This window comes from Syngnathus floridae, chromosome 5, assembly GCF_059516105.1.
Source record: "Syngnathus floridae isolate MCC-2025c chromosome 5, RoL_Sflo_1.0, whole genome shotgun sequence".
Classification (NCBI taxonomy): domain Eukaryota; kingdom Metazoa; phylum Chordata; class Actinopteri; order Syngnathiformes; family Syngnathidae; genus Syngnathus; species Syngnathus floridae.
The window spans coordinates 2,481,216-2,506,993 of NC_142417.1; the positions used below are offsets into that span (position 1 = coordinate 2,481,216).

Below are 25,778 nucleotides of genomic sequence, written 5' to 3' on the forward strand. Positions count from 1 at the left end.
AAAATGTCTCGTCGGTTAAACGATGAAATTACCCACCGTAATTACATCAATCGAGGATAACGGACAGTTCAACCATGTGATTAAATATTTGTTGAAAAGCCGATCTCGGCTTTCCCCAAACGAAAACAAACTGGGCGCTGCCAACAAGCTCTAAAAGGTTCAACAGACGAGAAGAAGCATGCCTGTTTGGGATTTGTCCAAGACGGAAAAAAAAAATCATCGTTCAAGATGTTTTAAAGAGGGAAGCTCAAGCTTGTCAGATTGAGCTGCCAAGTGCTCCAGCTGGTGGAAGCAGATTAGTTTATTATACACTCCAACACCCCCCCGATTATTTTCAACTTTCATCGTCTCCCCGTTAATACAACGTGCACCTGCTCTACGTGACCCCAAAACAACTTTTTCCTCCAACGTCTATTATTTTATTTAAAGTAGCTTTGGTCGGTAGCTGTCAGCTCAGGTTGGTCGAACGGAATGTTAGAACTCTCAAATTTGATCACGTTTTCTTGGATTATTCCAGATCCCATGAGGAAACATTAAAAAGACAGATAAGGTCGAGGAGTGGTTAATAGCCAAGTTTAGACTTTGTAAACAACATTAAAGTCACTCGTTTCAGGCGAATCCGCAGTTGTCGGTGTCATTAACATCTGCTGTTCACACGAAATTTTGGGCTTGGCTGTTGAAATTCTTCAACAGCTCTTCTTTACTGCCGCAACGAGGGCACGTGTTGCTGGCTTGTACCTGCCATTGCCGAGAGAACATCAGGTGTGACGCGTGTTTGCTCAATGTGACAGATTGTACTTGCCGGTGGCAACAAGCGTGAAAGTGCGAGAGGAAGGTGTTTACTCATTAAGTAGCTCTGATGGGAAATTTGGGAAGAGCGTTGAATTCAGAAACTTTTAAATTTTATGGTTAAATAAATGACATCTGGATATATTGTATATAATCAAACATAATTAATAATATACTATTATAATAATTAATAATTTTATATATAAATTAGCATTTTAAAAATGTTTACATAGGTGGGACTATTTTTCAAATCTCAGCAAAAACAAGAGATTACCATATTTTCCGGACTATAAGGCACACTTAAAAACCTAACATTTTCTCAAAAGCCGACAGTGCGCCTTATAGTTCGGTGCGCCTTATATATGGACCAAGTTCCTAAATTTAAACTGGCCCAAAGCATTGTGTCATGAATCATAAGTGGCCCGCTGAAGACTTTGAATCATGAATCAAAAAGACTATGGATCATTATTTTGTGATTATAAAGTAATTTGTTGTGTCTGAAGTTGAAATAAAAAAGATAAAATGGAGAATGATTTGATTTGGATTAAAAATCTGCGCCTTATAGTCCGGTGCGCCTTATATAAGGACAAAGTTTTAAAATGGGCCATTCATTGAAGGTGCGCCTTATAGTCCAGTGCACCTTATAGTCCGGAAAATACAGTACTCAAGGGCCTGAGCAGTTACTCTGCTCTACTTTGCTTTGTATGACTTTGTCAAACATTGATCCCTATAGAAGAACAAACCTCAAGTGTTAGGAAAAGTAGATGAGGAGAGAAATTAACACCAAAACTTACTGAGAATTAATTAGTCACCTTTAATTAAAGCAGTTTCACAGTAAATGCGCCAAGTCTGAAAAATGATGCTGTCGCCAAACTTTTTTTTGTGACAGTGATAATCACAACATCTTATTTGTGAATAAATTACACCTATAGTGAGCTGGCTCAATTTTGTTTATATAAGGGCCTTTGAATCGTTTTTTTTTTTTATATGACCTAATATAACGATTAGGCTCAGTCTGTTCATCCCGTTTGTAAGTCTTCTAAAGTATGTTCCCGTCATAAAATTCAGAATGCCCTTTGCGGAATGGATGACTTGATATCCTATAAAACGTAAATAGGCCATCTGTTTGCAAGTCGCAGGACGACACACGTCGCTGTAGATGCTACGTGGGACCTCAGGGAACAATACGCTTTTAATGTGTGACTGATTACCGCTTGTGAGCATGCCGTTGTAATCAAACCGGCTTTTATCAGTTGGCGGATACTTTGGCACTTCTTCCCGATCTAATCGTCACCTCAAATGGAGCGCCGCCGACAACAACAAACTGTATTTCTTTCCATTAGTTCGACTTAGCTTGTTTGTTCCTTCCATCCACTGAGTATCAAAAAGGCTTTTAAAGTGAATTGGGATCAAGTTGAAAAGCAATAATTATGTTTTATCCTGAGAGCCGACATCTTTGTTGACTTATGAGCAAAGCAACTGAGTCATTGTTTGACTTCTTCCAGATTGATTCTGCCACCCCCGCCCCCTCAAACATAGCCACAAAATAAATTCATATATATATAAAATCATATTTGTTGGCGAATCCAGCATTTTCCTTGTCACGCTGTATTGATCTAGTTGGACAGAGATAAAGGTGCTTTTCCCTTGTGGTCTGCCTCTTCATCAGTTTTTCAATAAATGCTTGCTTTATTCTACTGGCTGCTCATTATTTGAACACTTTTTCATTCCACCTGTACTATTCAGTTTTATTGCAAATCATAACAGTTGAGATTTTCGTTGTTGCTGTCATTGATTCAATTACGATATCGAATCGTGTCCCTGGTTTGCCGATGACAACGTACACGTCAATTGTAGCTGTTTATTTCTCTTTTAAGAAGAATAACAGTGGGGAGCTAAATTAGTCATGAGAAAATGACAAAACAAAAAAGGTGGCCGATAGCTAACCCCACATATTCATACAACATTAAACACTAATGACTAATTCTACTAAAGCAGTCTTGTGTTTGGTGTTAGAAATACCTCCTGAAATAAAACCAATATTTAGATGGCTTCATTAGTGGAAGCTTCGTTACGCTATTTGCTTTATAGCTTTTTACGGCTTTATCTCAACATGCTGGAAGTATTTTTTTTTTTTTTAGAATTGTTTTTATTGATTTATATAACATTCTCTTCATTAGACTTCTTTCCTCCTCTGTTTTATTCAATTTCCCTACAGCCAGTATGATTACATTTGCTACCAAATTAGATTACGGAATATATGGCGACTCCATCTGCTGCCTTGATTCACTTACGTTGGAAGGTTTTTAGCATCCCTTGCGTCTACCTATACACCCGCTTAAATGTTTTGTACGTGGCTGCTGGTGTCTGTGTAACTTTTCATTATCCAAGGACGCCATCTTATCTTTCCACAACACATCCATTGCCACACTTGCTCTCCACCTTCTCGTTGCTGGCTCTCAGTTGAACTTAGGGCGTGCGTATCTGTTTTATCTGGTGATGATGGATTCCACGAGTGCTCTGCCACAACTGTCTGGAGTGCAACGACCTGAACTAGAATTCATTTTGGATGTGAATATTTTGCTTTAATTTCCATTCACCCTTGTACATTTCGATATCCTCGCGTATTCATTCAACGGTAACGTTATTCACGTTATTGTAGCGGCTAGTATCCACCGTAATATTTTGTACAAAGAGTCTAAAATTGCACTTTTACAGTAACCATTTTTAGAGATTACAAGCATATAGTAAAGGCAAAGTAGACTTGCCCCACAATTTCCTGCAAAAAAATGACTTCTGAAGAATCTCCAACAAAACAGGACATCTTCTACACGGATGAAATGCAATTAACACAAATATGTGACTTCAAATGGAGGGTTTCACCGTACTTATCAAAGACTCCGAATGATCCAAAATCATGTCGACCGCAGGAATATTTCAAGTTTGTGAAGCGTACCTTTCTTTTGATGTGTCCTTGTGTGTACTGCAGATTGGATTCTAGACAAGGACACACATCGGAACAGACTTCTTATTGCTAATATCGTCACGGTGTCCGTCACATGCTCAACCGCGGTAAACATTACGAAAAGAGTGAAATCTACCGGGTCTCGCTCTCGGGCAATATCTGGGCCATTTTTCATCTTCACTCTTACTGACATACTATGAAAGTCACAGATGTTGTTCTCCTTGCCGTGAAAGCTTTAAATGACCCGCAGCATCATGCTTGATTTCCTTCCTGTTGGTGTTGCCATGGCCAATTCCCTTCATCTGTTCCCGCAGCCATTTCGAGTAAACTTGACAAGCTGAACTGGGGCTCCATCTGTATTGTTGCAGTCTACCATTAAGTGGCTCTAACAACATCAGTCGGAGTGCTGAAAGGTGTCCCCCATTGTTGAAAAAAAAATATATATATATACATATTCGAATTCAATTTTAGTTTGGTATGCTTATCGTATTTTTCAGAGTCTCGTCGCAGAAGGGGAAATAAACGAGACAGTGATTTTATGATTTGCTTATGATTTGTTCAGTCGAATCTCAACGGCATAGTACAATACGTTTTGTAATACAAAACGATAATAGCTGGCAAAAAGTCTGTGCTGTTCATTTCGACCTACAAATGTGAGTCTTGTGGAACCAATGAATGTGGAAATGACTTAATGGAAGTATTTTCATCGTGAGGTCCACGATTAATAAACCAGGATAACCGCTACACAATGGTTTATATTTTTGAAACAGCTTATGAGCACACGATTGAATGCCAAGGCAGCGCAAACAGTTGCGGATGGAACGTGACGGCATACGTAACATGAAACACTGAACAGATTGGCGTGATGATGAAGCTTGACTAAATGTGGAGCGAGTCACAAATTTAATTGGAGCTCTTTATCGAGCGTATGCTAAATTAAACTTTAGGCAAAATGCGTATCACACGCTTGACTGTAAAGAAGGAGAACCATGTGATTTACATAATGATATAATGATTAAAAAAAAACACCCAATCAAATTATTCAACAACAAAATATTTGACCATTTATTTATAATTGAAAATACTATCAAGAAAAACTGCAGACAGACTCATCAGTCAGCGTTTGTCATTATTGCTCATATGCTCCAGAAAGAAAACTCATTTTAAATAACTTATTTGATCAATAATTAATGGATATTTAAAATATTCTAGGCACAAAATATGTCTGCTCGGAAATAACAGGTACACCGAAATTGCGCAATTGCTCCACTGGCATATAAAGAGGGAGTGTGGAAGTGATGGGGTTGGAGAGCAGGAGGGAGCTACTGTCTAATGCATGGTGATGTCTGTGCCATGTAAAACTGTTTGTGTGCTTGCCACCCTTCGCCACTGTGTTTTCTCCTCATATTTTATCCCCCAGTTTACACTTTTGGCTCTGAGATGTGCTTTGAACAAGCAACCAGCTGACTTCATTGTAATGTCCTGCCAAAACAAGTCAGGCTGATGTGTAACATTCTATACTGACTACTCTTGTAGTCACATTTGGCTGATGTCACAAAAATGATATTTCAGACGTTGCCAGGTCGGTCAGCATCACATTTTTCAGCATGTGATGAAGGCATAGGGAGGGGGGATTCAGCCTGCTGCACACAGTAGGAACGCTGGTGAGCAGTGTTGCAGGTTGCTATATGGTTTGTAATTCAGCCCACTACATCAAGTGCCTTTTAAACCCATTCAAGTGTTTATTTTTATGCACTTAAAATGAAGAAAATGAATTAAATGTAGTCATCCAGTGCAAAATATATTTTCAACGGCGGTACGGGAATTTATGACGTCTTGTCATACTGGGGAAAATTCAAGTTAGCATAATGAGGTGCTATGAAGTGGAAAAGAAGCATTTTTCCAAAGGTGCAACATTTACATTCATATTATGGCACAATGTGAGGTTAGCCTGTGTTGTGTGTTTATTTTTTTTCATGAGAAAGTAGTTTTGATGGAGAGACCAGCCTTGTTTGCCACACTGCTGTTATCTCCACTAGGGGGCGCAAGGAAAACTAGACTATTTTTCTTCAATTATATCGTCAGGAGTCGTTTTCTAAGTAGAGAATTACACATCGAGAGCTAATCATGTTGCACAAACCAAAGAAAAAAAAAATCACAGAAGAAAATCCAAGCAGGAATACACGTGGACTTGTTAATTGAGTGATAAAGGCATCTTGTCACACCTCGATGATTGTTCTACGATAACTCCATGTGCATGTAAATTAAAAATTATCCCAAAAAGAAGCTACATTATCATTTGTAGAAATGATATTCCAGTGTGGTCCTGATCATCTGCTTTCTTTCTTTCACCAGAAAGCTATTCATTACGACCTCCTCGGCTTTTGGCCATGATCCATTATTATGCCTTTGTCCAGCATGGTCTGAACTAATGAAGGAGCACAGGTTTATTTGTTTGGCGCAGCGCTAAGGCAAACAAAATCCATTTATTATGTTTCTGGCTAATCTGTTTCAGCTCATTTGATTGATTCACGTTTAACAAAATTGACCATAAGGAAATGAAACATTCCTTGATGTCTTGCAGTCTGAGATTCGTTTGTTTCTCCTTTTGAATCCCAGACACAAGGTTTTGTTTTTTGGATAATGCAAACACAGTCGTGATCGTCACTTTAGAGCGAATCTATTTTCACTCTAAGAGTTTAAAGCTGGCACAAATTCGACTTGGGAATATTCATCGATGGCCGGGTCGGACAGCAATCAAGAAAATTGTCATCGGGAAGGATTCCAACGACCTTGAAATGGATCTTAAATTGTCCACACTCGTCTGTTTTGTTTGACAATAATCTGAAAAATAAAATCCTTCTAGATTATTGGAACTGTATTTACTTAGTGAAATTGTTTACCTCTTGACTTTGCAAACCTCTGATTTCTATCTATTTTGCGCATTTATTTTTATATTTAAATGTTTTATTTCTTAACTAATGTGCAGCACTTTGGTTTAGCACTTTCATGTACTCTATAAATACATTTTACCGACTCCATCTCACTCAGGCTACGGTTGTACTGTACGTATGAATGGCATTTTCCGGGCTGCCTGTTTCAATAAATCAAAAAATGTTTATATATATTTTTTACAAGTTCTTGTCAGTTTGAAGCAGCATTTGTACCGTGTTTGTGGAGTTAATGGTCCATAGCATCATTTCTTTCATGCTTCCGGGAGTTTTATGTGCTCTGAACTTTGCACTGTGACTTAGTGGAGAACATGCATCTCCGGCACGCACGCACGAATTTGCTGCAGGCTAAGAAGTCTAAATGAGGCTTCACCACTTACGGTTAAAGCGGCACAGCTAGAGCGATGTTGTCAGCAATATGTTACGCGTGCATGTGCTGTATTTATAAGATAGCAAAAAGCCTCCGACTGCCCTCGCTGCATTAATCTGTTTATTTTGCAGCAGCAAAGCTACAAAGTTTGCCCGGCGAATCTCATGCTAATGAGCCCAAGAGTGTCTGTTTGGCTCAAGTGTACAAATGTTGCTCTTTTGCCTTCTGTCGGTACAATTAGGGTCACTTGTGTAACAATGTTGGTGACAAACATTAGGGGAGCATATTTTCTCATTTTCCACTGATGCAAGAATCACGAAATGGATTCATCTCAACAGTGTTTAGTGATTCCTACAAGCTTGTTTGGGCACAGGAGGGGGGGGGGGGAGCAGGGGTCCGACTCTAACAAGCTTATCTCGCTCACAAATTTAGTTTAATCCATCAAAGTGCTGAGCGCTGGTGTTGCAAAAAGGTGCTTTGGATTATCTGACCACTACCCGCGATAACAATTACGCGTTTCGATTCAAGGGCGCCTTTGTTTGGATGCCACACTTGATTGCTTGCTTAGAGTAACATCAAGTCAACTTGTGCAAATGGAAGAGAATTAAAATGAACATGCCCTAGCAATAGCTTCCTCGTTAGCAATACCTTTAGCTCATTCGCTGCTATATTCCAGATTGGTTAATATTTCAGATTATGTCAGTACCGTATTTTCCGGACTATAAGGCCCATTTGAAAACTTTGTCCACATATAAGGCGCAAATTTGAGGTTTTTAGGTGGGCCTTATAGTCCGGAACATGAATGAAAGTGCAATGTGGTGGGCTAAGAGTGAAGCAGAAGGCGGAGCCTATCCTAATGTTTTATGAAAAGATTATTTTTAACCTACACTGGATCCGCTGTCAGCGCGCTGTGATCTGCTCTCGCGGATGTAGGCTAGGCCAATTAGTGTGATGTATCTTTCCTCACTGTTGTATATTCAGCAAAAGGATTGCTCACCTTTGTAGCTCTTGTACTCTCTTGAGTTTCTAAATTTGTCAGCTTGGTCTCTTGCGAGTTGCATCGTCTGTGTTTCCTGTAAAAAAAAAAAGAAAAAACATTTTAGCGCTGGATTGAATTACACTCAAAATCGGTTCCATTTTGTGATAGAGATTGTGCGACAAAATGAGTCACACAATTTTATGATTTGAAAAATATAATGGATTTAAAAGCACCCTTTTACATTACATTAGTAAAAGCGACCATTGCAGGAAAACAAACCTCAAATATCAATAAAAATGTTTTTTACTTCTAAATCATAAGCACTATAACATCTCATCTGCTTGTATGGAAAAAAGAACCTATTTGAAATGAAACCCAATCAACATTTGTGGCTCTTTGAAGCTGCATGAGATTTCCAGACTGCTTAGTGAAGCTTGTGAACTTGCCCCTGCTGTTCAATATCTGTGAATAATGAAAGCCATCCCTCGTGACCGTGTTTCTAGTCAATAATTCTCTCATTGCATGACGACAAAAAAAAAAAACACGCAGACATGCAAAAATAATATTCCTCTAATCTTGTCAGCGTTTTTCCAACTCTGCTCCACTTTGTCTCTCTTCCACTCATGCATTTTTTTTTCTTTAGGTGGACTTGCTGGTGCCTACCAAGATCACAGGTGTAATCACCCAGGGAGCGAAAGACTTTGGCCACGTGCAGTTTGTGGGCTCGTACAAATTGGCGTATAGTAATGATGGAGAGCGGTGGAAGGTGTACCAAGATGACAAGCAAGGGAAGGATAAGGTATGGAACGTTCACCTTATGCATAATGCACATATCAGGGGAAAAAAAAAAAAGTATAATTTCAAATACATGCTCATGGATGGAGGCCACACTTAAGTTTTGAATTATATATACCATTAAAGATGAAGACATTCCAGAGTGAGCGAAAAAAGCATTAAAAAAAGAAACACGAAGCTGATTAAAATGCCCGACGTCCATTTTGTAGTCTGGCTGAGTCTCTTTTCCACTTCGACATCTTCTCTTCCAAGCTTCAGACTGACCTAGACTGTCATATTGCCTCTCTGCGTTCGGATCAGATAAGACGTTTGCGTCGACCGAGCTTGACCAGTTCCGTTGAGAAAAGCTTGTTTACGGCCCTTCAGTCGAGAACACGTGTCGCCGCCAATCGGCCTCGGCATCGGAGGCGGTGGGGGCTTCGGTCGCCGCTGTGTCGATCCGGCGAGAGCTAAAAACCTTTGTCTTGCGCATGCTGTTTACTTTTCTGGCTCGCCGTGTTACTGACAGATAAGCGCTGCCTCTTGTGATTATTTGTGACTGAGTGACACCATGACGGTGGAAAATGGGGAAATCTTTTGAAGACCTTAACGCATTGAGCAAGTTGAAATTAGAAGTTTTGCAAAGGTGTGGAAGAGGTTGGTAAATTTATGATGGGGATCAAATGAATAGAAAGCAGACAATCATGCAAAGTAAAATGCCATCCTTTATCCTTAAAACTCTTGGGTTAAAAATTGGACCGTTATTCCGATTTTTAATGCAAATTGGCTTGTTTGTACTTTGACTTATCTATGATGAAGGCATGTAGCTATAAATAGATGTATGTGTGATACTGAATTAAAATCTACAATGGAGGAGTGCTGAAGTAATGCAGAAATATTTCTTTAACCAAAAGAGTGTTCTTTTTTTTGTGCTTAATTATTAAACAAAAAGGTAGTTACTGCTATGGATGTGAGTTTAATTCAGTTTTTTTCATCCAAAATTCACTTAATGTTTATTTTGGGGAAGACCACATGGCCTCATCTATTCCATTTTTAGCAATTTTAGTCTACTTTTGACCTTCACTACAACATTCTTATCTCAGTTGAATTTTAAAAGCAGATAAAAGCGATCTCATATTTCAATGTATAACCCACCTCCCTCTTGTTGTTTGGGCGATATACTCCAGAGCAAAACAAGGACAGCCAGTCTGCCAGCGTGTGCGTTGTGTATTAGAGAAGAGGGCTTGTTTAGGAGGGCTGCGGAGAATGTCAATCAGTTTGTCCCGAGAATGAGCGGGGGGACCTTTCACGAGGATGATTCTTCAAGGTGCCCCTCCCCACCACCACCCCACCCAACCCTCAGACGGTTCAAGTTGCTATTAATGCCAGAGGACACATTTGACTGTTGGACTCCAGTGGCTCCTCCTGCCATACCATGATAGTGGACTTGACAGCATGTGTGTGTGTTTGGTTTGGGCATGGTGTAAGATGCCTCTAAGTATTCTTCTCAGCCGCTGCCTTCAGCTCTTGTGTGGCGGCAGCTAAAGGCAGTTAGATGGAGATTCAGAGAGGAGCCTCTGTCAGAATACAGATATCGGCAGTCGGCAGCTCATATTGGGATCTTCTTACAGAGGACACCTTGTTTGCCTTTCCTTCACAAGAGACGTGTCACATGGTGATGTTTCCATAATGATTCACTGCATGGTCACATATCTTAATGGGTTGATCAATCGGGCTTTCATTCGGAATTCTAATTCTGGACATTTCTGAGAATTTTCTGCTTTCATCAGTTTGGGGAAGGCCCTATTTTGTTCCAGCATAGACAGGTTGACTATATTCTGGCATGAGCAAAGCTGAACCGTGATTGGCTGTTACCTGAGCAACTGTGATGTCATTGAGATGGATAAAAATGGATGGATTTTACTGCTTCATTTATATTCCACAAGCTCAACGTTAATCAGATTGCAATGTTTAGACTAGCCGGGCTGCACAAAATATTCGAACATTGTCTTTCCCAAGGCACACAAGGCCTCCCGTGGCAATGTGAAGATAGCATTGATACCAGAAAACATAATCAATGATTAAGTTAATAGCTAGGTTTGCTAGTTCCAGGGCCAGAATTTCAAGTTGCACAATTGTGTCTCTTTTAGAATCTTCCATCCAGTCCTGATTACTGGAGTTTGCAGATCCCTAGAGACGAGATTGCAAATTGGTTTGCAATTAAGGATTAAATTCAGTCTTGCCTCAGGCTGATTAAAGATATTTAGTGGGCGGATATGCAGCTTCATTAGGAACATTTCATACTGCACATTAAGCTGCAAATTTTGTCCTTATAATGAGAAAGTAGAAGTCACGACCTGCAGTCATCCCTTCGGAGCTAAAAAATATGAATCGGTCCAAGTTTGGATTGACAAACTCGTCCGTTGTCGTTACGGCATTAAAGCGGAGTTTCTGATGAAATCGGAAAGTTGTAAAATATTACTTATGGGATTTTTGCCAACCTCGTCTCAGGACACAGATAATAAAATGAGAAAACGAAATTTAATGGTAAACACTGCAAATTTGGCAGCAGGAAACAAATTCAAATAGGATGAAGTATTATATGAAGGCACAAAGGGGAGGAAGTTACTTCGCATATTTGCTTGCCAAGAAATGTTGTAATCCTTCTGGGAGCTTTCATTCGTACATTTACAGTAAGTCACTGCTTCATTTACAATAAACACAGAGTTTAATTAACTGATACATTTTATCTACACCTATAATCTGCAGATAATGTTTGGAGAATGAATTTGAGATCATTATAAAATTATAATATTGCAGGGCCATATTTGACAGAATCCAAATTAATCTTAGAAAATACTAAAAAGTTATTTTAGGTCAAAAGTCATTTTAAAAATGAACACATTCTCCAAGCCTGTGGGTTGTCTATGATCATCCGTTTAAACGATACCCCCATAATATCAGTCTTCAGAATTAAATAAAGAAAAAAAATTATGAAAACGAGCCTAAAAATGTCCCATCGTTCATCATTTGTTTGGATTTGGCCCACTGCTCTTTTCCATTTTGCACAACAGTGAATCCCATTGCGTTCCAATTAAACGGGCATAATCATGGCTTTTTAATTGGAATGATCATATCCTTCAATGAAGCTACCCCCGTAGATTCATTTCCTCTTAATAAATTTCAGTCTACTGTCAATTAAGCACTTACCAATGCAATGCTGCATCCTGCCTGTTTGTAAATATTAGTTGGGCCCCGCACTGTTGTTTAAACGTTTATTGCTAGCAAAGTGATTCATAAATTAATTATCAGACTTAATTTAGCTTCCATTAGTTGCCTGGGTGATTCAGTGGCTGCAATGCCAGGTACATGTGAGCGAGTGACAATTGCTATCAGCATGCAGCACAAAGTGTTATGTTGATTATATTTTGCAGTGCCAAGCCAACATTGGAGGAATGGAACTTTTGAAATATTTTTCATTTCTGTGAATAGTTACAAAAATAAAAAAACACAGAAGGTGAGTGTTACAATTGTCGAGGCATAATAACAAGCTGATTTAAAATTCACTATGGCAAGTGTTGGGGCTGAAAGTTTACGAATTAAAATAAAGCGTTGTGCTCTGTTTCTTCTTTTAAATGTCACTTTTTACATTTTACACCACTCGCACAAATAGTTTTGCAAAAAGTAAGTGTGCAACTCCTCTTTTGTTTGACTCGCTCATGTTCTTGTTTCCGTGTTTGCAGGTCTTTCAGGGCAACTTTGACAATGACACGCACAGAAAGAACGTGATCGATCCACCCATCTACGCTCGGTTCATCCGTATCCTTCCGTGGTCGTGGTACGGAAGGATCACTTTGCGTGCGGAGGTACTCGGCTGCACCGTGGAAGAGTGACGTCCACGGGTTCAACATTTCTCCCGTCTTAACGGTATACCGGCGTATGCCAACTAGTAGTGGAAAAATAAACTGTGCAACTTGTAAAAACAAAAAAGAAGAAATTAATTTACAGTAGTTTTTTTTTTTAAGAATTTGTGAAGGGTCACCATTTTTGAACTATTATTTGTACAATAATTTAACGCTCCGTTCTTTTTTTATGTCAATTTAATTTTCCTTACAGCGTGATTCTTGCCTTTTTATCGTTCCTGAGAACTGTAAGATACATGTTTGGGTCCGGGTTTTGGGAGGGAGGAGGGGGGGGGGGGTCTCACTGTGGATTTGCCATACAAACTATTGTACAGAGTCACTTTTTAAACAAAGTATGTGTCAGCCATGTTGCATTGGCACCCAAACACACACACACGCACACACAAACACACATCATATTGTCAAATATATTCTTTCTTTAAATTTGTCAGGCCAAGCTTTCACCTAAATGCGCACTCGCATTACTGCATCAAAGAAAACACTATTTAATGCTCTTGTATTATATGTAAAAGACTAGGAAATTGCATGGTGCGTGAATAAAAGGACTGCTTAATACGACAAATCAGTCAAAAACTGACTTCAATTTAGGGATTTTTTTTTCCATACATTTACAAATTGTTCAGAAACAAAAAAAAAAACTTTGTGAAGTCGATAAATACTCCTGACGATTCATCCGTTTGTATTGCAGCATTGACACAAATGTCGACAACGTTCTTATGTATTCATTCTTTCAAAGATCCGTGTGCGTTTTGTATTTATTCAAATGATTTTTTGTTTTGTTGTTTTTATAAATCTGTCTTCAGTGTGTCGTGTCGATATGTAAGCTGAATTTATTAAAAAGCTCAGGATATACAGTATGCCACTCATAAAAGCCACATACATTATCTGTGATTTATTATTTAACCACAATGGTTAGTGAGTACGCGTTAAGTCCATTCGTGAACCATTGACTTTGATTATGATTGTCTCTTTTTTTGTAAAGGTGAGTTGCTCGATGATTTATACAGCAACACAAGCAACGATCTCACACACTTGCAATAACCATGGTAACAGATCACAATACACTCTTCAAACTCAATAAGGATTACGTCTTAATCCGAATGAGATACTTCTTTTCAAACGGCAATCCAATTACGATCTCAAAGTGAAGTATTTTGTGGTTCTCGTTAGATTTGTCACAATATTTCCAATGTGTGATGACAAAACATCAATGGGAAAGTAGCAGTGCATTAGTAGGTAGTGTGTTGTGGAATTGAGAAGCGATTAAAATATCTTTACAACGATCACGTTCAGAATGCAAAATGGTGTTAATGGCGTCAGACTAATTGGATGTTCGTTCTAATGGCTTCCAATTAATATTTGTTCAAAACGTATCGAGGAAGTGAAAGAGCTCTCTTGTGTCACATGACTGATGAACTTTAAGGAATTGATTTGCTTATTTTATTTTGTCCAAACGCATCATATCCAATCTTAGATTGCACTAGAGCCTGAAATGGAAAATGAATATGTATTAAGAGAAAATAAATGATTTAATTGAATGTTCCAACCAGTTGTTTCATTCACACAGCATTCAAATTTTGCGATGCAAAAATAAAGGAAGTCTTTGTCCAAACAAGAACAAGCACAGCAAATAATAAAAATAATAGTAATAATATCTTCAGCTGTATGAACTGTGATTGTGTATAAATACAATATTTACACATAAATAGCATTCGTCATGCACCGATCAAATAATGACTTTTTTTTTGAAGAAAATTTGTTTCCTGACAAATCTTTTCATCCAGCCTTTCCATCCTTGTCGCCCGTGAGCAGATTTGCATGAGGAGTTTGAAGTGTATTGTACAACAATGTTCACGGCTACATTGAGTTGTTGCATTTCACACAGGTTTTACTTTGCACTCACTAATGATTGTCTTGTGTGGTGTACAAATGGGAGAAAATGAAGAGAAACTCATCTTGTCTTTGTATGTCTATGTCATTTGATCTGCTCAACCTGGGTGTCCTTCTAGAAAATGTAATTAAGGATAACGCTGGTTAGGTTCAAGCCAGTTGAGGGACACCAGATGTTGTGTACAGTAAAAAAAAAAAAAGTTGCTTCAACTCCAAAAATCAGTTCAGTTTGACAAATAAAACCATATCTGTGAAGGTTTTGTGGTTGCGTTTTCTTCCAATCACCATCTAAACTTTTTAATTGTCCAAATATTTCTGGAGCACTTTTTAATGCTTAGAGTAGATGAACAAATGTTTGGCTCAAGTCCTGCAAATAAGCAAAAAAGGTCTTCCAGCAGATGGTGAGGCTCATCTTGGTAAAGTCACAACTCTCCCATCAAGCTCACTATGCTCAAACTATTTACTAGTTGGAAAATAAAATAAAAACACAGCTGCATGCATATGTTCCCCCCAAAAATTTTTTTTGAGGAAATTTCACCTCAACTTGGCAAGGCTGCAGGCAAGCGGCTGCAGCTCTGGGGAAGTCACTGCAGGTCTGATGATCTAAGCTTACTGGCTCCAGGCAGCAGCTTCATGTTTACTCTCTATACTCTCACAGAATGTCAAGCTGCTTATTCAAATCGCATATCCCAGCCCTCCAGATAAATTATTTAGTCTAGTGTACATTTTTGCTACTAAAATGGAAGTAGTTACTTCAGCAAATAAATAAATAACAAAAACGAAATAGATAGATAGATAGATAGATAGATAGATAGATAGATAGATAGATAGATAGATAGATAGATAGATAGATAGATAGATACGATAATGAATGAACGAACGAACGATTGAATAAATACTGCCCCCCCTTCAGCAATTATTTCGAGGAATACCTTTTGCCCGAGTCATATAAGTAAGCGTTTTCTTATTAGAGTACTATTTTTGGCTACTCTATTACCCACCTCTGGTTTCTTCATCTGCCCAAATGGACCGGAGTGGGTAAAATAATGAATCCGATTTTAAATCAAATGAACTTAGGAGTGATAGTGTGAAGGGCCCTTAATCAAATTTTAATTAGGTTTCCCCCTAGGTGTGATCCGTCTCTGTATGGTTTCAAGGATTACATGCTGTCTAAAATTAGCACATCCTTTCAACGTGGAAAGGAGACTTATTTGCTTGCAAGCTCCCACTTGAAGTGCATTTTGCTATTTTCTGGCTGGCTGCAGACCGGTGCAAACAAGCCTGTAAATATTCTCATTCATTCTGGTCATTTCATTCTCAGGGCATTGAATCGATCGTACGGTAGGAAGACAGCGGTCTTATTCGGCGTTGGTTTCGCAAGAGCCTCGGGCGCTGCACGGGTAACAACGAGAGAAGAGCATCGTAAAGACTGATGAGGGAACAGGCGGATATACGGAATCGACTCGGCAAAGCCAGATGTGCTTCTGAAATGCTTAACAATGTTTGGACATCACAAGAGTACAGGACCAAAACAAAACCGAGCTGTGTAGAGTTTCAGTTTTATCGACCATATTTAGTTTGAAATATGCTCCAAGATAAGAGTATTATTTCTAATTTGGGTCCAACCACGCACAGTACATGCGGCTGTGGATGCTTCTGAGCTTTTATGGATCTTCCTATCTAGGTCGCTGTTTCACTGCGGAGCAACAATTGGCAGATTCCCACTTCACGCAGACAGCAGATGTGCCACATAAAAAGACCGCGAGGTTAGCGGAAGGGAATAAACACTATTTAAAAATGTGCAACAATGTGACAGGCTGCTTCCAAAAAATAAAAAAAATTAATCAAGCCATTCTCTCTGCTCTCAAATGCTGTGTCCCACGCAACTGTCAACAGGCAAATACATTATCCATCAGTCCTTATGTAATCTTACATAGGTCTCAGTCTTCAGCCATTTTCTTCAAAAACAGAACCAAATCCACAACTATATTTGGAATCAAATCTCTGAATTCATTAAACAGGGTATTTTCACATATTTGAGTTTCTGTGGGAGTGTAATCAGACATCTTCTAAATACTCCTTAATGCTTCTTAAAGCTTGTCTGGAACAAAGCAGAGCATAATGCTCTTTAAAAACGTCGAAAAAAATTCTGGGATGACAACATCCATCTTACGGCTGAAATGTAGAACATCACAATAGCAGCTGGCGTTTGAGCTAAATTTAGTCTCATTTATTATATGGACTAAATTTGCCTTTGTGGCGCTTTGTCACAATCAGTATTGAGGGCGAGCAAGTTTTGTGTGATATCTTGTTTGTGTCGTCTATGGGGAGAGTTTTTTTTGTCTTTTTTTTGGCAGAACTGGGCCAATCTTGTGCCTTGTGCTCACCTAATGAAAACAATGCAAATGTTATTTTGGGTTGACTTGTCAGACATATAGTGCATTCAAATAGGACAAAAATTACCATGAAAGCCACAAGAGACTGTTCTTCATTCATTATTCGGGTGATCTTGACTATTCTTCAGCAGAATGCCAATGCGGTGAGAAAACACAACACACGTTACGAAAACGCTTGTTGGGGAAAAGAACGAGGCAAGGGCATCTTGGGCACAATCAGAAGGTTTTGTGCATTATTTCAAATAACCTTCACTGCACAGCACGTCCATACTCTGCAAGGTAATTTAGACTCCATCTTTTCCCCGATGTCTCCGAGATAAGTCGGAACTTCTGTGGGGATTTCTGCCAATCAACTGGTAAGAAATACCTCCGAGGGCTTAGCAAGCGATGTGGCCTTGGTTATCTCAACTTAACTGTATTTCCGTGAAATATTTACATGATTGCATAAACATGTAACATTTTCCAAAATTGAAAAGAACTACAAATGTCCAGTTGTGTATTTTTTGTCATCATGGGTGAACGGGAATTCGTCTATGTAAGAGGTGCTATACGGTACATTCTGAATTGGTCATTGGGGGGTCCAAGCATATTTCAGGGGGGCAGTGCCCCCTGCAGCCCCCCCTAGCTCCGCCAGAGCTCCCTACAAAAAAGTTTGATGAATATTTATCACTCTTGTCAGCAAACAAGTTCTTGTTTTGCAGTTTTTCGGGTGTGTGTTTTTAAATCGCATTTTTAGGACAAATTTCATATAGCTTAGTTACCATAATATACCATAATTTCCGGACTATAAGCCGCGACTTTTTCCCCAAATTCTGAACCCTGCGGAAAAAAACTAAAATATCCCCGAATTTTAGCTGGTGCGGCTTATAGTCCGGTGCGGTTTATAGTCCAGAAATTACGGTATGCATCCATAGTCAAACAAACACTGGAGAAAACAGCCTAGCATATTTTTCTGTCGCTGAGGTTCACCCTTCTCCAATCAAAACTAATCACCAAGTGGCAAAGTGAAGTTGAACACATACAAATGAAGCCAGAAAGTTAAAGTAGGTAAATGATAAGGAAGGACATATCGGGCAGGTTGGAAAAAGAAATTGTTTTGATACCGCCAACCTCAGCGTGTTCCACTGACATTCAACACTAATGAGGACTTTCCACGCAGTATTCAGCCCTACTCAAAATCTCCAAGATATGCCATGCGACTGATAAGTCTCGAGATGAATGTTCGCTCGGATTGGGGAATCACTCCTGCAGAGTGAATCAGATCATCGGAAGGGGCCTACACTACAGTGCAGCCTAATAATATTCGGAAATCCACTCTAAATCCCGAAACGATGGCATCTGTCCCCCGCAGCTGTCCTCGCTGGCTCTCATCTGCTGAGGTCAGGCCACCTACTATAACCATTTTTTGTTGGCTTGAGGCTGGAACATCTACAGGAATGATGATGCCAGTAGTTGGACAGGCGAGGTGTCGCGCCTGATGGATTTCTATCTTCTTGTTTGTAACACTGCACTTTTTTTTTTTTTTTTTTGCTTAGCACTAATGAACATAAAGGTCAAACGTCATCAGAAACTGCACTTTTGATGAGAAGCATGACAAGAAGCATCACATTGTAGCGGTATACCGATTTGACTACTTTCCAAGCGGCAAGGATGCAGTTCCCGCACTCAAAGAAATCATTTGGTGAGACAACGTAATGAAATTATGATCTATCTAAAATACTTTCATTTAGCAATATTATATATTTTTCTGTTGACATCTCAGTATGGAATCAATTTTGTTTCGTGTTTCATGCTAATTCCACTTGTTTTGATGACATTCATCGTACAAACATAAAATGATTAATTCCCTAATTATCACGCAAAAGACGTGAGCGAATGAAACTGCCATTCAATATCCTTTTTTCGAGTGCACTCAGTGGTTTTCTGTCAATTCTTTAACAGGCAACCTAGTTGACATTTTGTAGCCAAAGTGACGGGACAAGCACTTTGAGAATGATTAGAAATAGAATTGATTAAAAACCTGGAATGATTCAATTACAACCATGATGGAAAATGCCAAGTGTTCACCTCAAACAAGGTCACATACGTGGGATTATCTTCCATCTCATAAAACCGCTCCATGATGTGTCATAATTCGACAGATGGGGAGAGAGCCTTTTGTGCGCAAGTGTCAATCCACTCACAATAAGACTCGCTGCTTACGTTATTCCACGTTTTCATGATGATTGAGCGATTCTTGAGCAATCGTTTTTTATGTACACCCATCTCTTGCTTTATTTCTTCGTTGTATTTTTGTTTTACAACAAATAAAAATAAAACGCTTCCCGCGATGTTTGACAAAATTCTATTCGTGTCCTTTGCTTGGGCGACATGTTTACAAAGACACAGTTATTTGTATTTCACTCAATACAAGAAGCTTCGGGCTTTGAGTGGATACAAACAGTATGAAGCCACATGGCTCACTGTTTTATGTTTGATGCTGGAGGGCTCAAACAGAGAACCTTTTCGCTGCCCCGCTGCTACATGCAATACATGTAATCATTTATTCCCTCCTCCAAAGTTTCATCTCGATTTTATGCATTCATTCTCCAACTTGATTAATATTTGCGGTAAATGATGGTAATTAATCGGAGAAAATCAGCTGCACATATCAAAACCCCCCCATTTAGGTTCTGACGGACGTGCGGTCCTGATCCGCCGACCGGACACGTGAGGAATATGCGTCGTTCACACACACAAACATATTTGTGATGTGAAAGGAACTATTATGAAGCATGAAAACTGGTTGTCATGGAACTTAATCTCATTTTTAATGAGATATTTGTATGAGGCGAGCAGTTCCGCAAACCAATCTCGGGGTTACCAAGATGAATTGCTGCCGTTAGCTAATTGTCAAAACGCCATGTGCTCACATAGCAGCATGTGAGCGCTGTCCTGAAATTTACTTTCCTTCACACGCGTGCAATAAGAACCTTTCTTTAAGATGACTTATTTGAAAAGGATATGAAACAAAAGAGAAAACGTGCACTTTTTTTTGTGTGTGCTGTCTTTCCATTTTGCTCGCATTTATTCCTCCATACATTTATTTACATCTTGTTTTGGGCCTGGGATTTTCTGTTGCCATTCAAATGACAGTGGGATTGTGAAGAACCATCCGAATTTACTAAAAAGCTGGAGGCTAACTTTCAACATGTGGCATCCCAGTTGGCTGGAAGGGAAAAAAAAAATAAATAGCGTGCATCCTTGAGAGCAATCTGCCAGAAGTGAACCATGTATTGCTATAATTTGTTTTATCTGCACGGGTAACTGAAATTCAGTGAAACAACGAGTACAAATCGATTGTAAAACTTGAAAATGGTGCATTGTGGGATTCGGGGAGTGTGGAACAAAGTATCCAGCATGTATATGCAAATTGTATCTATTGAGTTTCCCACGCAAATGCGATAAAACATCCATTCTCGATATGCCGTTTTACAAATTTAACAGGAGGCGCCAAATCAGCGTGGGCGGCCCAATGGAGAACGCACATCAGTCATAGAGCACAAAACCAAGTGAAAAGCGTTAACAAGCCAAAAGTGCTCCGCCGCATTATCATGCCAAGCCACGTCGTCTTTTGAAGCAGTAATGAGGAGAAATGGCCGAGTTATGCGGAAAAGACGGGTGGCGGGCGGGGGGGGTGGAGGCCACCAATTCACCTCAACTGACGCCAGAGATAAGAGACGGACGGATAAAGATTAAGAACTCGCAAGAAAGACTAATCGAGAGGCACACTTCCCGATGTCAGAACCTTTTGAAGCTTGCGGAGTACATCGCCTTGCGTGTCGTATATTTGTGCGTACGCCCGAGTTAATATTCTCCATTTTTTATTACTCTTAGAAGCCGTCTCTTTACAGTCTTTCCACCCTAGCCACCAGCTTCCGAGGATTCTCCGCTGAAATATTTTAGATCCCCTTAGTCAAATGTAATTGTTTGATTGAAATGTTTTTCAAAAACCAAAAATAAAATGCAAAAAACGATGGCGCTACTCCTACCGCCGGGAGTAATCAGCCCAAACGACATTTGGCTGATCTAATATCTGGGTTTTACAGCAAATTAAAATATAGCACCATTATTCCAGTAAAACCAACCGTGAAGAGTGAACGAGATGCCACTTCCTGCAGTGACCTAATCTGAAGCATTAATCTTTCACAGTTAATAAAAAATATCATCAACAACTTTGAAGATGATGAATGCGCTTGACTCCAGGCGTCTCTCCCACACACAATGGAGGACAGACGTGACCCTGCTAGCGAGGAGTTCTCGGAGGGGGGATCTTCGTCAACTGCTTGCGAATACATTATATAAGCCGGTTCTTTAAAACGTCAACACTTGCCGTCTGAGGTTTTTTTTTTTTTTAATTGCAGAGGCGCCATTATAGTGCAGCAAAGGCTGAGGGGGTTGCAGCTTATGGTGGGTGGTAAGTTTCCACTGTGGACTTACAGTAGCGCCTTGTGGTATGAGTTTAATTTATTTTGCTGTAATGAACTGGCTTACGTTATTGTTATTGTTGGAGGGGCAATAGCGAAAACATCATGTTGTGCTGAGTGTTTGACATTTCCGAATGTCTTTAAATGCATCACTACCCGTTGGGCTCGCTTGCCGAGAGTTGAGTTTTTGTAATTTGTAATCAAATATTTTTACGCTTTCAATCACGAAACAAACTATTATCCTTGATTTCAAAAGTAGTAATCCAACAATCTGTAAGAATATGACGAGATGATTATTCATTTTTTGACCAAATAAATAGAATAAAGCTTGCCAGTTGGCATTTTTAAACTTTTATCCCACAACTACTTTTTTCATGTACAATTCAGATGTATCAAGGGGAAAATAATAAGGAATAAAAGCTTTGTTATTTTTGATGAACACTTTGGCCTTTTACATGACTGTATTATAATGTTGGTCATTATGGTACTTGGAGAGCTAAGTGTATTTTTAAAGTGGCACTTGTAAAAAGTTAGAAAGCTGCTGCGCTATTGAGGTCAGAGCAGGCCACTGACTTACCCATTAAAATATTCCTTTTCATTAGCCCTCCAAAGTTCCTCTCTTGCTTTCATAATATAAAAAAAGCTTCAGGTCGTTTCCTATCTGCACAAAAAGTTCCATCCTATCGGTTATCTTTTTTTTTTTTTTTTTTACATTCCTATACAGCTCACATTTAGCTGCTTTTATCAAGCGTAACATCATCAATAAACACAAGCAAGCCTGTTCCATTGGTAGTTGTGCCCTGAGTTTGACACATCGTGGTCTTTTCAGAGAAAAATAAATAATGGCCATCTTCTACCTGGCTTCTGTTGACACTGATAATTTTTTTTGTCTTTGCAAAGGAAATTACACCTTTATCTTACTGCGAAACACTGCAAAGGCAATGGAGAAAATGGAATATTCTTCATTTTCCAAGCATGCAAAAGGTGGGGAGGTTAAGGGTCATCCCCACCCATTCATCTTCGGGCAGGCATGTAAATGATCAGGTTTTGACTGTCATCTGCAAGCCCCGCCCACTCAGTTCCCACGTGTCTGGGCGCCGCAAGCTTGGGGTTCACTCCTCTCTTTTCATGTCCATGTCAGTGTAATATTTTCAAAGTCAAGCAAGCCTCTCTTTTCTCGCGTGTAAATGTCTTAATGTTACATTCCGTGGTCCCTTCCCGTCTTCTACATAATGCATGGCTGTCACCGGCGCTCTGTCTGAGCAGCCAACTCTGCGCCAGAGAGTCTTCTGACCTTCAGAGGACTTCTCATCCAAACTGGATAGTCAAACAATTTAAGACCTCACATTTTGACACAATAGCGTGACGACTCGTCTAAATTCCAAATAAGGAATTCATGTTAGCTTTCAGCCTGTGCTAACGCTTTGACAATCTCTGAACTAACAGAACGTAAACACATTTTGTTATCGTCCTTTTGTGTTGATATGGAAACAAACATCGACTATCCAACTGTTTAAACCGCACCAAGAAAAAAAAAAAATGCTTTAATGCCTTTGCAATTGCTGCTTTATTAGGCACACACTGATTTAGATGATAGGTTCTCCGCCAGCTTCTGAGCTGGCTGAACGGTCTGAATGGCCTTTCCAGTGGGTGCCGTGGAGCCAAACACATGCGTTATTATATGCAGCTCGAGCGGGGATGCTCAATGGCACACATGGATAATTGGTAAAATCTCAGAGCCTCCAGGCATGAATTGTGTTTGTCAACAAATGAGCCTCTGAAGAACGAATCTTATTGCAACGCTCAGCATCTGGCCCAGTGAAATTTTCAATCCACTTATTTCACATGCATATGATACTTTAGAGTGATGCTGTGTTTATTTTACCTATGTTTATTTTCTTTTTTTTTAACAGACTTGATGCTAAGTCTTCACACATGACTGACACAACGCACAAACTCTCATGAACATAAAGACAGTACAATAGGTTTTTGCTTCACAAATTCAATTACCGTAATTTCTGGACTATACGCCACACCCGAATGTAACCCGTACCAGCTAAATTCTGGGGGGAATCCTGTTTCGTTCATATATAAACCGCACTGGACTATAAGCCGCAGGTGTTTTGATGTTTCATTTCCATATATAAGAGAATATGCACAAATCAGACAATATCACAAAAGTCATAAGAAATTCATAGATAAGCCGCACTAGACTATAAGTCGCAGGGTTCAAAGCTTGTGCAAAAGATAGCTAACTAGCTAACAATCTAAAACTTGATAGATAGATAGATAGATAGATAGATAGATAGATAGATAGATAGATAGATAGATAGATAGATAGATAGATAGATAGATAGATAGATAGATAGATAGATAGATAGATAGATAGATAGATAGATAGATAGATAGATATAGATAGATATGCCATAAAGACGTTGCTCGTGTCAGGTCCCTGCGGCCATTTTTTTTTTCTTCCACTCATCACCACCACTTTCCGGCTCAGTGTCCCCCAAATGCATCCCATTAAATCACTCATCTTCCAGTGCAGTCAACTGTGACAATAATTGGATAATGACTCATAGGTAAATACTTTCTTGTTCAGCCAAATGTATTTCCTTTAATTCCCACAGAAGGCATTGTGGATTTTTTTTCTGCAGCTGAAGTTTCCAAGACAACCTGAGTGCAAGATAATGATGATACAGTTTGTACTATGAGACCTTAAGAATGAGGCTGATTATCTGTAAAAAAAAAAAAAAAATGTAAACAACTCAGCAGTCTATTTTGTCACATTTCACCAATACGCAAAGAAATCAAGAATTTATTTTAATAGGGAATCTTTTTTTTTTTTTTTTTTTTCCCCGTGGCCCACTTGACATGCCTCTAAGCGATTAAGCAGCAGGACACCTCAGGTCATGTGAAACAAGCTGCTTGGTTATTCTCTTAGTATGGCCAGAAATAGCTAAATCACGCTGTCAAGCTGCTGCAGCGTCCCCTCCCTATGATATCATTCTGCTTCAATGATGTCATCTTTTTTGCATTTTAAAGACACATTTTTAAAGCTGCATTATTGTTTTGATTCCTTTGTTGAATTGGGCCTTAGAGTGATTTTATTGATCAGTTCAATCAGAGGTTGGATGTCAACTCTAACAGTTTTATGCTTCTTGATGTTTAGTAAATACCTTTTTCGGTTCTCCGCAGAGGGATGCTTGGATGTGTCAGTGGATTGTAACCTCACTTGACGTTCCTGTTAACTGTATAACAATTTACGCTGAGTTTGAATCGGAGCAATTTGCAGAGCAATTATTCTCGAAATCACTATCGTGTCAATAATATTAACCTGGCTTTACCCAAAGAGCATTCCCAAACGCTTGGTTCCCCACGAGCTTCTGTGCTTGTCTGAAGACAGGTTTGACCTTGATTTAAATAGAACATGTCCACTACACCTGATCGGATTCTCTCACATTGACCTGGTGTCTTTGCTCCTGGATATGCTGCAGAATGTTCAATAATGCAGGCTGGGGTACGAGAAGGAGCTCGTGGAGGTGCTTTAAGAACGTTCTTCAATACCACTTCATTCATTCCTCGGCAAACAGAGAGTTGAAGGGGTTAGGCGGGATTTTTTTTTTTTAACACACTCCAACAGAGAAGAGAACACACAAGTGTTTGGAAAGTTGTTCAAATACACTATGTGGCCGCAATGCATTTACTTCATCGTATTTTCCGGACTATAAGCCGCTACTTGTTGCGCAAGCTTTGAACCCTGCGGTTTATACTCCAGTGCGGCTTATCTATGGACTTTTTATGATATTGTCTGATTTGTGCATATTCTCTTATATATGGAAATTAAACATTAACACACTTACAGCTTATCCAGTGCGGCTTATATATGAACAAAACGTTTTTACTGCTGCGGCTTATATTCAGGTGCGGCTTTTAATCTAGAAATGACGGTATGTCACTCCCATTCCTGTCTGTCCATCTATCAGTCTCCTCATCCGTCCATCTATCTGTTCATCCTGAGGCATTTCCAGTCCAGCCTCCTCCCAGTGGGACGTCTCCCGGAACACATCAGCAGGGAAGCATCCAGGAGGCTTCCTAACTAGAAACCCGTGCCAGCTCATCTGGCTTCTCTCAATGCGGATGAGCAATCGGAGAGAGACAACACAAGTCAAAAGAAAATAGTGGCGAGCAAGCATTCATGTACTGTATGTCCATGTAAAATTAGGATTGCTTGTAGATTTTAGAAAATTACATATTATCAAGGGACACCATTCA

General features: G+C 39.4%; 1 protein-coding gene and 1 long non-coding RNA gene across 3 annotated transcripts in view; one reads left to right on the plus strand and one right to left on the minus strand.

Moving 5' to 3' along the window:
• The window catches only part of edil3a (EGF like and discoidin domains 3a), a 45,084-nt gene extending 32,083 nt beyond the window's left edge, over nt 1-13,001 (plus strand). Inside the window, exons 8-9 of the mRNA XM_088376853.1 lie at nt 8,698-8,853; nt 12,572-13,001. Coding sequence (XP_088232979.1) covers nt 8,698-8,853; nt 12,572-12,721 — 306 coding nt within the window. The 3' untranslated portion in view covers nt 12,722-13,001. The remainder of the gene's footprint in view (nt 1-8,697; nt 8,854-12,571) is intronic.
• The window catches only part of LOC148397392 (uncharacterized), a 154,292-nt gene that overhangs the window by 106,149 nt on the left and 22,365 nt on the right, over nt 1-25,778 (minus strand). For both annotated transcript variants that reach the window (XR_015858711.1, XR_015858710.1), the window contains exon 3: nt 8,073-8,148. This is a non-coding gene — a long non-coding RNA (uncharacterized LOC148397392). The remainder of the gene's footprint in view (nt 1-8,072; nt 8,149-25,778) is intronic.